Here is a 17,037-nt window from a genome sequence, read left to right as displayed (position 1 = left end):
ACATCACTGTTTTAATTCATGATCAGTGCCAGGGGCGGGGAGTTCAAGAAAGAATCAGGTTCTCCAAGATCATTGGCATTTCCCACCATTTTGTTACTCATTAGCCTCCTGTGGTGGTATTTTGCGGTAAAGGATTTTCAGACACAAAATTCTTTCTGAGTTTCGACCCCTTGGGTAGTGGAATGTGCCCACGAAGTGTTTTCTTGGAGCATGCATATGTTTTTGCGTCTCCTTCTTATGGAAGGCTCAATGCAGAGTTGCTCTGTGGGGATAGCACAAAGGAGTTGTGTGAGGATGTAGTATATTCAGTGTAGAAGGTCATCAAAGTCACCGAACAGTATGTCTAGACTGCAATGTAAGCTCAGGGTTAGTGGAGCTCAAGTCAGCTCACTCATGTTAGGGATCCTTGATCATGAATGCCTGCACTGGCTTTTAACTCTATTAAGGCTTTTTCTAACCTGTTCTTGAACCTGGGGTGCTGGCGACCACAGTGAAGCATATAGACATGAGTCAAACCAGCCATATCCCAGAAGCCCTCCTGAAATGTGCTTGCTCTAGCCCTGTGACCATGCTGAATTATGGGAAAACTTTATTACTCTCCCTGCATGTTACAAGAAACTTTAATAGCCCACCAATTCAGCATGCCAAGCTGTCATTTTGGTCTGTGCACTCTCAGTACTGGACTCGGCAACACCTTTTGACAAACTTTTGCTTGTGTTTTCACTGCTGTGTCAGGAAACTGGCAGAGCCACTGGTAGATATTTTGGTGGTGTTTTCTGTCCCAGCAAAGGTATCTGATGGAGCAGCAGGAAGAGGAATACTCTGGTATGGTAGACTCACTGGCAGGTGCTGCTCACTACAATTCACATAGCTATTTCTGGCACAGGGCCCCAAGCACAGACTGATGGGATCATGTTGTCAAGCAGGGACCAAATGCCCAGCAGTGGGCCTAGAACTTTTGCATAAAGAAAGTTACATTTCAGAAGCTTTATGCAGGGTGGAGGTGGGGAGATAGAACTAAAGAAATTGGCCTATGGAGTTGTGGGATACTCCCAGGACATGACATGACTGAAGCAGGGCTGTGTCTGTACTGCAAAACAATAAGGTTCAAGCCCTGGGTCCCAGCTTGACTCATGCTCAAGCCCTGCAGGGTCTTGGGTCCTTGTGTGCAAATGCAGCATATATGCAAAGGGGCTTGAGCCCAAGTTAAGCATGTGCTTACTTCGCAACATAGACTGACATACCCTCACAAACCTGTAATGAGATGTGTGTTGTGATATTTTCAGAGGCTTGTACCTTGGCCACATTCGAATGGATTTTCACGTGTATGGCAAAAGGCACATCCCTGACGAATATTTAATCCCTGCTCCAAAATTGCTAGAGCGTCTCAGTGAAAATGATTGTAAGGATTTTTCTGCATGGGGAAAAATGTACTTTTCTCTAAGGCTATGTCTAGACTGCAAGCCTCTTTCGAAAGAGAGCGTCTAGACTGCACGTTGAACTTTCGAAAAAGCGGCTTGCTTTTTCGAAAGAAAGCATCCAGTGAGTCTGGATGCTCTCTTTCGAAGAAGCCCTATTTACATTGAAGAACGCCTTCTTTCGAAAGAAGAACTTTCGAAAGAAGGCGTTCTTCCTCGTGAAATGAGGTTTACCGCCATCGAAAGAAAAGCCACGTTCTTTCGATTTAATTTTGAAAGAACGCGGCTTGAGTCTGGACGCAGGGGAAGTTTTTTCGGAAAAAGGCTACTTTTCCCGAAAAAACCCCTGAGTCTGGACACAGCCTTAGTGTCTTCTTGGAAACAGCTGAAATGTTGCAAAAAAAATTGAACCTGTGGCAGCAGAGAAAATTTCAGGCCAACCGGTAAAAGTTTGATGTAGGGTCTTATATGGAAAGATACAGGTGTCACTAACATTTCCTATAATTGCCCGTTAATCCAATCGCCCTTTTCCTTGCTTCTATTTACCTGGCTAGTAAGTTACTCAGGGTTAGGCATTTATTTTTGTGCTTACCATTTGTAAAGTGTCTAGTGCATAGTGACGCTGCTGTGAATACATAATTAATAAGTTATGTACAGTTGAAATCAGTGGAGTTAAATGAGGAATGAATTTGACCGACTCCATAGGCAATTCTAGGCTTAGAACTAGGTAAAGTTTTGTGTAACCCCGTGGATTCAATTTTAACGTTTAATGCATAACTTTTTTATTTCAGCAAACTGGTACCAGCCATGTGCAACAGCTTTTTACTATCTTGCCAGTAAAGACAAACTGGAACAGCATAATCTTTCATGTTCTCTCATTTGATCTGGAAAAACTTGTAGAACTTTTACTGTCATCTCAACTCAATGGGTTGAAATCATCAAATTCATTCCACAGTTATGATATTTTAAAAAGAGCCAAGAGCACAGCAGAGAAAAGGACACTAATACTAAAAAGAAATAGAACTGCAGGCTCTCTCTTCTCAATGGATGGGCAAGTAAAAAATGTTTATGAAAAAAAGATCCATAAGGATAATAGTGCAGCGAGGTCTTTGGAGGAAAGTGGTGGCATCAAAACACGGAAAAAAACGAAGAGTTCAAAAAAGATTAGACTGAAGCCAGCAGGAAAAATTGATGTTAAAATCACCACAGATACAGCTAAACTGCTTTTGTCCTGTCTCTTACCATGGGGTTTAGATAAAGAATTAGACAATCACTGTGTTAGATATTTAGATATCTTCAGACTTCAGTGTCCAGTTTCTTTTGGACTAGTGTCAAATGGAAATCACATATCACTAATGCTGCCAGGGTGGAATCGTAATCACTGTGGTCTGGTGGAAGAACATACACCAATTAACTTGTTTTCAAGAAAAGTAGTAGATTTGTCAAATAAGTACAGCACTGCAGGCCAAGGACAAATTGGAAAGAAATATGGACTAGACCATAATCCTGATCACATACAAGGATCACAAACTGTATTCTACTTATTGAACAGAGTATCTTTAGTCAACAGCGCATTTACTGTGCCTTTGGAATTCACCAACATAAGTGACAGGTAAGAACTTTTTCTTATCAGTTATTTTCCTGATAAAATTAGGAAAATTATGAAAATATCCAGCCTTTTGTATTCTTAAATATAGACAATTATATAATGAAGTTCAAAACAAACTTGTTCAAGCTTATTTTCATGAATATTCTTTGGAAATAGGGAGAGATTTGGGAGGAACTATGTGTTATCCTCTAATGTGAAATGAGTGAATATTATCTTTCAGTTTAACATACGAGCAACCAGAGGCACAGAGATTTTGTCAAGGTCCGAGTCAAGTATAGGAATACAACTAGGATCACTCAGCTCTAATTCCCATGCCTTTACCCTCAAGGTCGACCTTTCTCCCCAGAATTGAAAGTGAAAGTAAGGGGCTCCTTCAGAATAAAAGCACAGACAGCTACAGATAGGGGAGATTTCTACTATGAAGTTCTATCTTTCATTTCCCATAGCTAACAGGACTCCTTTGTCACACAAGGCAGTGGGTCCATCACTAAAGCAAGTTAAACATCAGAAGCACAGACGGCCTTGCTCAGGTCCTCTGCCTAAGTAAAGAGACTAAAACCCAAAGGCAGCTTCTGGGACCTGATGCTGAATGCATCATCTGCCACTGTGTTTTGAGAACCTGTCCCAAATTCCATTTATGTTACTCAAAACAATTTTACTTAGCTGAATGCTTTTATAGCATCAAGGGGAAAATAACGTGTTCAACATTCTTTGACCAAGCCAAGTGGAGCACACAAATCAGGCATGTCCCAGTCACAGTCCAGCATTAGACAGTGGCTAACAGGGTTGAGGATTTGGGATACAGAGACTTCAGTTTGCTTAATTCCATGGCATAAACACTAAGAAATCCATATCACAGGTTGGGGATTTGTGGATTAAAATACACAGGAGAAATGGAGATAAATTTTATATTTGATAAACGTGTTTTATATTTTAAAGTTGAAACTGAATGTTCATATTTAAAAAGCTTAACTAAAACCTATCAAAGTCCCTTTTAAAAGAGAGAAGATCAGTGTGTCTCTTATTTTGTTGGGCTGGAAGGACAGGTTAGTTATATTGCTTAGGGCTGAGATTTGAAAGATTGTCACATTTTCTGCTTTAGACATGAAAAGACAGGGTAAGAGGCAAACTAGCAAAGGTGAGGAAAATATGGCTTTTGCTTGATATTCTTAGGAATCCAGGCAGAGGTCAATCACAGATGGAGTCCCAGCCCCAGAGAGCTTACAAGTATAATGAGATAAGAAGAAATAAGTGGATATCGAAGGGGGAGTACAAGGGTGATGTGAGACAATATCGGTCAGCACGATAGACTGTGGTCTCAGTATCTCAGTGGGTTAACCATTGTAAAGATTTTTATAGGGATTACAGCAAAGGAGAGTTTAAATGATGATAGAGGTTGCCCAAGGGCATTTGCAAAACCAGTGCATTTCCTGGCTGCCTTGGCCATACCATAGCCAGCCCTGCCCATTTTTCAGGCTGCACTCCTGCTCCTTGCCTCTCATACACAGCACATTTCACAATCAAGTGTCATGCAATATGTTCTTTACTTTCTCAAGCTCTGCCCAGTGTATCTCACCAGAGATCCTAATCAACTCACTGTAAACAACAGTGACTGCAAAAACCTTTTGCATTTTTGCCAACAGCTAGTTGATCCTATGAGTTCTGGAAGAATTCATGCCTTTCCCTCTTACGATGCTGACGATAATCCTCATAAGATTCCTTTTATTGCCACAATCTCTCTGTCCTACTATAGTTTGAAACTGAACTTTGCCCCCTTGTTGAACTCCAGGAACTGTTTCCAAGCTTTGTACACTTCACTCACAATGTCAGCCACACCATCTGCTCTCCCCCCCCCCCCCAATAAATACAGATCTGAGCAGAGCAGGTTATGTAAACGCTTCTGTATTCCCTGCGTCAGTAAAACTATAAGTAATGCCCTGTCACAGTCAAGAACCATTATTTTAACAGAATCAAAATTGTGTAGAGTAGAACTATTAGACAAATGCTGAGGCCAAGGCATTAAGGTCATTTAAAACAACAATTAGCTGTCATTGTGAGAGGAATGGAGTACCACCTTTGGAATTAGCTCCAGTCTTCTTTAGATTTTTTTTTTTAAAGAAATACCACCAAACCTCCAGCTCAGGCAAGGAAACAAAGTACATGATATTTCCTTGTCATGACAATGTTGTCTTTCTGTGTGACTCATAGTAAAGACTTTTCAAAAATATTTGCTGTCTGAAATTATTTTTGAAAATTTAAGAACAGAGATTAAAGGGTCAGTCGGCCCCTGCCTTATGAAATGTGGCCATTATCACAGCAATGCAAGGCAGGAATAAAGATGCCACTCACTAATTCATGGTTTAGATGAAAGGGTGCAATGGGGCAGGCCTTCTGCTGGAGCAACTTGACAAAGTTCTATTGATTTCCATGAAGTGATACTGATTTACAACAACTCAGATTCTGGCCCCATTTTTATTAACTTATTTTATTAACCAAATACAGAGGCAAAATTATGTTTGTGTCTCTGCCCAGCAGTCACGCCTTCCATTGGAACTTATTTCCTTTGCTCTCTGAAAATATGACCACAGTCAAATGGGCCTGAAATTATTCCCCACTGCTTTAGGATTCAGCTTTCACCTAGTCCCTTCCTGCAAAGACTAAAGATGTGACAATGGGATGGAATACTTTTCTTTTCCCAGAACCTTTCATCAGCAGATCCTGTAAGCCTTGTTTCATGAGGCATAAAGGATCTGCCGACAAAGGGTTCTGGGGTCAGCAGATCCCCGTCTAGACTGCTGCGCTGTGCCGACAAACAGCTGATTGGCACAGCGTGGCGGCCATTTTGATTTAAATGAAGCGACGATTATTTAAATCGCTGCTTCATTTCCCTTTTTTGAGTAAACTAATCAACATGGCTCTGTCAATGAAGCCATGTAGTTTAGACGTACCCTCACTGTCAGTTTTGTGCTCAGGGTTAGGATAAGCTCTGGCCACAATAAGACTGAGCCATTCAGTAACAGCCTTCTGTCCAGTTACAAGTCGCAGTGAAACTATACCAGCACATTCAGCTCAGTTGGTCTAATTTAAATCATAAGGCCATACCTATCCCTAAAAGTAGCATGATTAGCCCAGCTGAGCCTCCTAGATGCTCAAGTGGAAAATAAATACAACTTCAGTTCCAATTTGCCATGCCACTGAAAGAACCTGTCAATGAGGCAGGGAACAAAAGGGGGCAGGAACAGATGGTCTGCCTGATGCAGACAAGATGCTCATGCTACCATGGCTTCATTGGAGGAAAAGATGGGCAAGGATCCAGTGCTGAGCCAGTGGGATTCAAATTCAAGAACATCAACGTAGGAATAAAACCTCCCAACAACTGCCAACTTGAGCACCCTCCATGGTACTCTGCTAACGCTGGTAAAGAAAGGGTAGATTATTTATACTGTATACTCTTTGGGCTAGAGACCATCTTTTGTTCTGTGTTTGAATATCACTTAACAGAGTAAGGCTCCTAGGAACTACTGCAGCCCAAATACAGTGAAACTTTTGTTATCCAGAAAACTTTGTTAACCGGCATTGCACCCGCCACAATACTGTCACATCTTCAGGTGCACAGGCCTGGCTTGGTTTACCATGATTGACTTAACAATTTTTTATTTAAGAAGTACTGAACATCTTTAACTCAAAATAGAAATGCAAGACCAACTGCCTCACAGTACAAAACTATCAATATTAAAAACTTGAGTTTTACTATTATTGTTCATTGGTTTTTCCTAGGTTGATGGGACTCTCAGATAACTGGAATTTTTAGATAACCAGAACGCCCTAATCCCTGAGCGTGCCAGATAACACAGGTTTTACTGTACTATGAATGGGTCATAGAATATGAAGTGATCCAGATTTTCTTCTGATGTATTTATTATTGTAAATTTCCATTTAATTGTTTGGATCAGTGGTAGGCAATCTGCGGCCTATCGGGGTTCTATGGGTGTTCTATTAGGCATTTTATTTACCATTGTCCATGTGCAGGGTTTCCAGTTTCTGCTGGTTTCCATCTGTGTATTTTTTCCCTACCGGTATTACTAAAGCGACACACGTAAAACGAGGGCATGTGAAGTGAGATGTGTGCTGATTGCACACATTGATTGTAAGAGCTGTGCACTCCCTCTGCATCTGATCAAAGCACTGCTGCAGTTGAATCAGCCAAATTCTAGGTACGCAAGTTCAGTTAGCAAAACTATCTTATCCCAGGAGATTGTCTTGGTTACGACAATCTTGCGGCTCACTGAGATGAAGGAGAGCCACTCGTACAGTCCACTCCCTAGCTTAACTTGCTCATCGCTGTTTGGATCAATATTTTTAAGCTATAGTTTGTTTGTGAACTGTTAGTTGTTTGGGTTGTCTGGTTGGTCATATGAGACACAGAGTAACTATTTTTCTTCCTTCTTGGATGGCTGAAATTTTTTGAACATGAGAATAATGAACAGTGAACAACATGTTTCTGGTGCAGAATTTCAGACCTTTAGTCATTACTGATTGACTTCAGTAGGAATATAGTTTGGGTAAGGACTGCAGAATTTGATCCGATATTAACATCACAGTGTATTCACGGTTGATATAAAGCTGTGTATTCTTAGGGAATGGTCTCATCTGAATAGCTGCATATCTTTGGAATTGATGAAAGTTCTTCTGTCATTGAAAATTTTCTAATTCCATTTGTAAATGTACATGTTGAAGTTAATTGGAGTTGCTATGGCTTATCACCTTTCAGGATTTGTTTATATGTGTGATTAGGCATGTTTGTGTTTTAAATAGTAGGTAAAGGGCTGAAACATACAGATGCTACTGGTCATTGGACTGTTCCAAGCACCTCTCATGGTTGTTGATTCCACACTTGTTAGTAACAGTTGGCAAGATCGATTCCTATTTTAAAACTAAGAATAATAATAAATAATAATGCAGTAACTGTTATAAGTGTAGAGACTTGAATAAGTGTTAATGGTACATTTGTGAATTTTTTTGTCATTTTGTAGTGATTTAATATTTCTTTGATTTTTAGTCCACAGAAATTAGAATCTGTACGTAACAAATGGAGAAATTCGGAAAATTCCGGTTCTTCATTTTCCATGCTTTATGGAGAGTTACCAAATTGTAAGTACTGAAGTATTCAGCCATGCTAACACACACACACAGTATTTTTGTTTTTATTTGTTTTAAATACAGGGAGTCCCCGGGTTACATGGATCCGACTTACATCGGATCCCTACTTACAAACGGGGTGAGGCAACCCCGCACTAGCTGCTTCCCCCCAGCAGACCAGGGAGACGTGAAGCTAGCGCCTCCCCCCGCAGCAGACCAGGGAGACGCGGAGCGGCTTTTCTCAGCAGACACCTCAGTTTGAGAATAAAGGACTGAGGGAAGTTTGGTGTGGGAGAATAAAATTGAGCTCTGGAGAAATGTTTGGCTAGAGTTTCCCCTACAATATGTACCAGTTCCAACTTACATACAAATTCAACTTAAGAACAAACCTACAGTCCCTATCTTGTACGTAACCCGGGGACTGCCTGTATTAAATTAGATAAAATGCATTACATATATTTAAACACAATCATATTATATGAATACTGTTTTCTCATTGCCCTTTTCATCCAGTGGATTTTAAATTTTTCTTAAAAAAATTTCAAATACAATAGTTGGATAAGTTTAAGCATGAAGTGACCTGTTCTTTTCTTATGTGATGATCACAAAAGCATGTAAACAACATGTTGACTAGAAAATAATACATAGTGGAATCAAGAATACATTTTGCATGGAAACAAAATATCCAGTTGTATTTCCTCAGGCATTTTCTATCCATGTGAAAAACAAGAGTGAACATAATGAAACAAATGCTGACTTTTTTCCATGAAATTCTATCTCCCTAAGCACCATCATGCATTCGCCCAACAACATGCCTCAACCTTCAAGCAAACTGTTGCCTTTGTAATACTGCAGTCATCTTGCTCTTTTGATAATGCCCTTCTTAGACGTTTGTCTTAGGGCGGAATAAAATAATCTCTGCACTTTAACATCCTTCGGGCAATAGTTTACCAATTTTGCGCTGCAAACCAGTCAATATTTGTTTTTTCAACATGAAACCAACCAAATAATTTTCAAGAACAGAACCAGAGCGTATGGATGACTTATTTGTCTGCCTGTATTGCCAGACAAACCTAATGTGGTTCTATTACATAGTAAATCCTGGGTAACTTTAAAATTCAAATTTTTTAAGGCTAAATCCTGACCCTTTTCTATGTGGCAGTCAAATAAGCTCTTAAACGTCTGTCCACAACCAGTCTGCTATTGATCATTCTTTCTCTGTCTTTTGCTCAGGAATTAAGGAATGTATTTTACCCTTGAGACTTCAATACCCCATGCAGGCATGCCTGGAAGGGGAAAGAGAAGGTACAGGATGTAACTGGGAACTAAAGGGTAACATGATAGATTTAGGGATTTTTGCCTTGGGGTTAGAAATACATTACCCTGGGCTCTTCAGTCAGATGAGCCCCTCTCTCTAGGGTAACTTCTGTTGTAGGCCTGCACACTAGAACTACTGGATCTGAGCAGTAGAGACGTCACAGCCTTTCCAAGAGCGAATAACTGCTACACATGCTGGCTACGTCTACACTGGCATGATTTTCCGGAAATGCTTAAAACGGAACAGTTTTCCGTTATAAGTATTTCTGGAAAAAGAGCATCTACATTGGCAGGATGCTTTACCGGAAAAGCACTTTTTCTGGAAAAGTGTCCGTGCCAATATAGACGCGCTTTTCCACAAAACGCCCCGATCGTCATTTTCGCGATCGGGGCTTTTTTGCAGAAAAGAAATTTGTGCTGTCTACACTGGCCCTTTTCCGGAACAGTTTTCCGGAAAAGGACTTTTGCCCGAACGGGAGCAGCATAGTTTTTGCGGAAAAGCACTGATGAGTTTACAGTAGATCGTCAGTGCTTTTCCGGAAATTCAAGGGGCCAGTGTAGACAGCTGGCAAGTTATTCCCGAAAAGCGGCTGATTTTCCGGAATAAGTGGCCAGTGTAGACACAGCTGCTGTGATATCAAGAAGACATTGCTTCCCTTCAGAATCCCAAGACCTAATTCTTTTGTACCTTATACCTTGTGCCAACTGTACTGATTTATAGCTGTACAAAGTAGATGAGTGAATGCAAATGAATCAGAATGATTTCATTTTGCATGCTTTTTGCGCTGTCTGGGGCCAACCCAGAAATCTGGTGTTTTGGCACAAAACAAGAGTGAAAGACAAAGTTTGATGTCTACCTACTTTATCCCTTCTTCCCTGTAGATACTACCCCTCTGCTATGCAGGGTGGGTACAAAGGTTTCGATCTGTCTCTGAAGAAATTTAGGGCGTGCGCATGGCAGTTCTCATGTGTGCTGGCTGGTAACTACCTGAGAGGGTCATTACACTGCACTGGGATGGCTGAAATATAGCAGTATTGTGGCTACAACCCATTCAGCACACCTGGGGTTTTGCAGAGCCCGCTATGCTAGCTCTTCATCCTCAAAGATTTTCCCACAGCGTGGGGAATCCTCAGTAGAAATTCAGTAGGCTCAGATTAGAGAAGGTAATTATCATTTGAACCTTGTTGTAAATAACTAAATATTTTTTAAAGATATGGTAGATTGGGGCAGTGCACAGGAGAAAATGTGACTAATCACTGTCATCTTGGTCTTATATCTGTATAAATAGGGTCAAATATTTAGTCCTTATTGAAATAAAGCCCTCACTGAAGTAAATGGGATTTTTTCCTGACTCAGGATTAAGGATTTCAGAACTTGGCCCATCTACAACCAACAAGCTGTAACTGTAAATGTTACAATTATGTTTCTATTAGTTTTCCTTGAAATTGCAACTTCTTTGTATTAACTCACCTACTGTGTCAAGTGAAGTTTGCAGGAATTTTCTTTTTCTATGATAATTTTAACATTCCCTTAGCTACAGTAGCCAAAATTAACTAACAGTTGAGTTTTTTGATGATTTATGTAACAAAGCTAGTAAAGTGATATAAGAAAGACAAGGAAAAGATCAAAATTCTCCTGCCCATGAAAAACCATTGAAAAATCAATTTAAAATGGAAAAGAACAATTTTACTGATATTCTCATTTTTGTTTCTCTCATTTTTTTGTCATTTTTAATGTCTCTGCTTTTCTCATTGTAATCTCTTGTGCCAGTTTCTTTCATGCTGCAAAATTACATTGCATGGTATTTCTTTCTCTATACATATCAGGATGGCAGGCTGTGTCAATCTTTGTTTTTTATATACTATAGAATTACTTACAAAGTACAAGTGCAATTGTACATACACAGTCATCAACTGAAAACTACAGTGAACTGATTCAGATTCTGCAAATCCCACAAACTGCACTACAGTAATCCAACTGTTTTTAAAAAATGTAGATGATAAAGTATTCTGATAAAACAATATATTAAGTATCCAGCAGTATTGTAATGCTACTATATACAATTTAGGACTGTGATTCAGAACATTTACTCAGCATTAATATTCAGGGATTGTCATGTTACTTCAAAGGTTGAATCAACCCACTTATTCTAAATAACATATGTATTAAGCTGCAAAGCTTATTAGCCAAATATTGGGATAAGCAGCTGATGAGTGGCATTGGCTTGTCAAATTTCAAATAAGGAAGAAATGGATTAAACAAGAAAGTTCTGCTAATTCATGACCATGCATTTGCTCTGAAAACCACCTGAGAATTCAGATGCACATTTTAGACCATTTTGAGATTATCTGTATATTACATACTTCAAAGGATGGGAGGGTTTACCCTAAAAGCTGGATAGTTATTCTTTTATGCTTATAAAGTTATTGAATATTTCAGCACTGATAAGGAGCAAATTTAGTTAAAATATGAATTTCCACATGTCTCTACCTTTGCGGAAACCATTATCATTAACTTTATCCATACCTTTAGTCTTGATTAATGCATCATCCCTCTTCCTTTGCCGCCACCCCCATGTGTCACAACCTGCCTTTTCTCATGTGAAAAGAAATATTACCATAACCTCCAACAAACTCATTTCAGCAGCCACATTAAAATAGCTTCTTCTTTCCATAGTAGAGCCTTCCAGCTAGAATGACATTATTTTAGTGTCTCTTCTCCTCATGGAATTCTCATTTAAAATATAATCAGAAAATATTTCTTTTCATATTTTCTTTTATGTTAACTTCATTTGTATTATTTTTTTAGACTCACTACACAATAAGCACTTTTCTACATGCTTCTAAGTCAAACATAAAAACTGGTCTCCATCAAATCGAATACCCATGATTAGAATAAATCAGTAATTCACCTTTGCTGCTACTTGAGGTCAGACAACCTGACATCCTCTTGGGTATAGTAGAAACTGGCCTTTTAGTTCTTATATAGCAAGATTACATCTTCAATTTTACCAAAGAATCCAATATGATATAAGCATAAAATTTGTTTTAAGGAAAGAAAATCCCACCTTTGAACCATAGCATGATTTTGAAACTTTTCCCATAACATTGCTGAAGATATAGTTAGCTTGCCACAAAATTGAGCCATATCCTCAACTACAGGTTGAACCTCTTTAATCCGGCACCCTCAGGACTTGACTGGTTCCGAACCAGAGAATTTGCTGAACTACAGGAGGTCAATATTGTCTAGCAGCATTACCAACACTTCCACAGCTTACTGTGCTGTTAGAGGACATTTAGGGGTAAATTAGAGCTAAATAACAGCACAGAACACCGAGAGCCAGGACTGGTGGCTGCAAACACACTTTATGGGACCATGCAAAATTTGGCCACACCCATGAAAAGTGGATATCCGGCTACCTAAAATCATCCTGGACAACAGATGTTTCCGGGCAAGAGAATTCTGGACTAGAGAGGTTCAACCTGCAATTGAAGAAATTATTTGCATCTGCTGTGGATTTGGTACATTATACTGATTAGATGGTAGCTTTATCTTTCATATATGCCTAGAATGTGAGTGATTTGAGTGCAGATATTCAAAAAAATATCAGCAATAATTGGAGCATCCCACTTTGTATGAAATAGCATGGTGGAACCTTTGATCGCAACTTCCATTGCAGTAAATGAAGTTTGCAGCATGCAGGAGGCAGAAGACTCTTCATAATTAAAAGTTCAAGCTTACATTTGAATTGTAAGCCTGCTTTCCTCGTCATCTTAAAATACTCAAAGAAAGTTTACACTTCACTTACCAAATATATGATAGCTATGACTATGGGTCAATTCTTTGCTGGAATTTGTAACATATTTATTTTTGAAATATGAGACTTTGTGCACAATATCATTTCTGAAATGGGGAAAGACTTATCTAGGCACTGGTAAACCGAATGAAAAAAAAATGTTTGGAGAAACCTCTTAAAAAAGAAGCCATTAAATTTCACAGAATTCTAATAGATACCTTAAACTAACCCTTTATAAATAATTTTATGCAATACTCATATATGTACTAAATGATTTACTGAGCATTGCTCAGGTCCTTAACTAAAATAAGTTTTTTGTTTTCCTTCATTTAAATCATCTTTCTGAGGTGGGACTAGGGATGAAGAGTTCAGGAGTTCAGAATGCAGGCTGCCCCAGAGAGAGAGATACAGCCCCAGCTGTCTCTCACAGCAGCAGTTTGAGGTAGACATGTAGGCGAGTAGTCGACTACTCAACTACCAGATAAAAATAAGCTCATCGGGTAGTTGAGTGGAGTACTTAACTACTCGCTTCCTTTCCCACCTTGCTGCCAGCAAGCAGGGAGGAATCGGGAGCCAGCTTAAAAGCCGGTTCCCCCCCAGCACTGTCTCCACAGTGCTGCCTGTCCCCCACCTCCGCCACTGTTTCTATCAGAGGCAATGGAGCGGGGGGGAGGGGAGTAAAGGATGCTGCTCTGGCAACAGCCCCTGTCTGCAGGCCTCCCAGCAGGGATCTGCTTCCCATCCCCCCACCTGCAGACAGGGGCTGCTGCCACCAAACAGCCCCTGTTTGCAGCAGCCTACGCTGGCCACGAGCAGAAGCTGCTGCAGCAGCATCCCCAGTCCATGGCCAGCCCAGGCTGCTGAAGCTAGCTGCACCTCTGCATTTTAAATGTAGTAAGAACTTCCTGGCTCTTACTACATGTTAAATGCAGAGGTATAGTGGTCCAGAGCCAGCACGCCAGGACTCCACGGTCTTGGCTTATGAGCCAGCTCCAGGAGCCACCCATGATGCAGCTCTGCAGAGCAGTCCCTTATCAACTAATCGTGTAGTCAATACAAATTGTATTGACCACACAATTAGCCAAATAACTGCTCTTTAACATCCTTAGTTTGAGGCCAGGCGAGAAGTGCCTTCCCATGGCAGCTGCAGCAGGCAGAACTGGTGGAGGGATACATGTTTCCCGGCTGGTGGACAGACAGACACGTAGATAAACAGACATACAGACAAACTCTCTGAAATGCATAGTAGATAGCTGGCCCTTTTTCTACTCTTGCTCCCTGCTGACCCTATGGGGTTATAGATGTTCCAGACCCCATCCCTGTGATCATTCTATAACTGTGCCTCCTATGCTTCCCTTTCCATTTTATGAGAAAAAGTCCAATTATAGGCACATTCCATTGTACAGGCCATAGCCAAACCCTGACTTGCTTTTAGTTAAGATAAGAAGTTGCATATCAGATTTGGTAGTTCTAGCACTTACCATTTAGGAGGAGTTCTTGAACAAATGGACTTGCAGAGAAATGGACAGACACACAGACTGTCTCAAATATATATGTATTGTGTGTGTTTATACAGATACACACACACTGATAATTCTAATGTACAGATATAAATGTCTTACACAGACATGTCTATGCATACAATGAATAAAAATTATATAAAATGATTCTGTTTCAAATATGTTGTTGAACACTACAAAAATATAGTGCAAGACCAGTTGAAATTTCATATGTGTTGTTTATGTGTATTTTATTGTGAACTCATAAAGAACATATATATTTTCAGATAAAAGTGGATATCATTTCCCTGATCCTGGGAATGTTTCATTGATGAAACTCATTTTGTGTTGGAGAGACCAATCAGTAAAGGTAGGACATAGCGCATCTGACTGTAATAATGTCGTTTTTATAAAGCGATATTTTACTGAAATGTTGATATCAGTACGTAACATCATAAATATAGACTTTGGGGAAATTATCACATCCGGTCTTCCATTTAGGTGTGCGTGCTTTGGAGAAAGAATTTCTATGTTAAACTGCAAGGTGTTCATCATGGCGTTATTTTGGTTTTTAGAGTATGTGGTTGGAAATGGCAAAGTAGGCATTAGTGAGCCTCATTTAGGTGATACCGAGTAACAGAAATCAATTTAAAATTCACATAGCTTATACATCTGATCTGGTGAATGTTGCTCATTTGACCAAAAGGATGCAAGTCCCAGCGAATAGTCTTTAAATGTTTTACATTAAAATACATTAGATACATTAAAATCAAGATGGTTTATATTCGTAGGGAAGCTCAATTTCATATGTGCTAGAGAAGAAGTGGGTATGGGTTAGGGTTAAAAAGATGTGTGGTTAGGGCTCCATACTTTACTCAGTATGAGCCCCTTCAAGAGCACACTCCTAAAGGGAGCGGATTCCTGCTTCACAAGGCAATTTAACTTGCACTTTTGCCTGTGTGATCTTGGTGCCGTGGCAGGCAGGTTAATGCTCTGTGTGGATACTATAGATTGCTATGGGATGTCCTGGTGATTACTGTAAGCATAAGACTCATTTGTCATGTCCGTCAGACCTTCTGAAGGGGTCAAGATTTTACCTGATCTCTGGCAAGCTTTTACAAGAGGATACAAGGCTGCTCAGGATCACCTGGGACTAATTAACTGAGTAGCTTGGAGGCAGATAATTAGATAGGGGAGCAACTGGGAATAATAAAATGAACCTACTCCCAATGACTTGGGAACAGAGAAACTGTCCCTGGAATGTAGAAAGAGGAAGATCCTAAAGGGAGGCCTTCGGGGGATGGGAGAGGAGCCTGGTGAGGGGACTTACGAGGAAAGGAAACCAAGGAAGAATACTCCTTGGTGGAAGAGACTCCAAAGTGAAGGATATATGCATGCCAAGCCTCAGTGAAGCCTGGTCCCTATGGAGGGAGTTCTCCAGATAGTAGCAGAATTATGTACTTTTCCAAGGAAGGTTGTTGTGGTTTGTCCTCTGTGGGGTCCTCAATCTAAGAAGAGAGATTCTTCCCCAGTTGAAGACAAGAGGCTCTGGATACAGGTGATTGCAGGCCAAGAGGGCCTCTTTGGTATGGGGCCTGGATATAAGTGGGGTTTATGGACTACAGATCATTCAGCTCATTCCTCTCCAGCTACAGGTGCTGGAGGGGCAGCCTACTTGTACAACATTCCACCACTGAGGCACCACAGAGAGTGCACATACAAGAAAGTTTGCTGCTGATGTCAACCTGGAAGAGGACAAGATTAGAATTCAAATGATCTTGATAAACTGGAGAAAAGGTCTGAATTAAATAGGATGAAATTCAATATGGACAAATGCAAAACACTGCAATTAGTAAGGAGTAGTCAGTTACACAAATAAAAAATGGGAAATGATTGCACAGGAAGAATTACTGGAGAAAAGGGTCTGGAGCTGGAGAAAAGGGTCTGGAGGTTATAGTGAATCATAAACTAAATATAAGTCAGTGAAATATTGTTGCAAAAAGGCGGAGAAGTATTAGCAAGAGTGTTATAAGCAAGATACAAGAAGCAATTCTTCTGCTCTACTCAGCGCTAGTAAGGCCTGAGCTGAAGTATTGTGTCCATTTCTGAGCATCGCACACCAGGAAAGCTGTGAACAAATTGGCAAAAGTACAGAGGAGAGCAACACAAATGATTAAAAGTCTAGAAAACATGCCCTACAATAAGAGTGAAAAAAATTGGGTTTGTTTAGTCTGGATATGAGAAAACCAAAGGAGATA

At 40.1% G+C, this 17,037-nt stretch overlaps 1 protein-coding gene across 1 annotated transcript in view; it reads left to right on the top strand.

Annotated features, from left to right (window-relative positions):
- WDR72 (WD repeat domain 72) overlaps window positions 1-17,037 on the top strand; it is a 218,731-nt gene that overhangs the window by 129,033 nt on the left and 72,661 nt on the right. Inside the window, exons 15-17 of the mRNA XM_014580591.3 lie at window positions 2,210-3,030; window positions 8,087-8,178; window positions 15,067-15,149. Of these exons, the coding sequence (XP_014436077.2) occupies window positions 2,210-3,030; window positions 8,087-8,178; window positions 15,067-15,149 (996 nt within the window). The remainder of the gene's footprint in view (window positions 1-2,209; window positions 3,031-8,086; window positions 8,179-15,066; window positions 15,150-17,037) is intronic.

The sequence above is a fragment of the Pelodiscus sinensis genome, chromosome 14 (genome assembly GCF_049634645.1).
Source record: "Pelodiscus sinensis isolate JC-2024 chromosome 14, ASM4963464v1, whole genome shotgun sequence".
Taxonomy (NCBI): domain Eukaryota; kingdom Metazoa; phylum Chordata; order Testudines; family Trionychidae; genus Pelodiscus; species Pelodiscus sinensis.
This window is presented reverse-complemented; position numbering and strand designations above follow the sequence as displayed.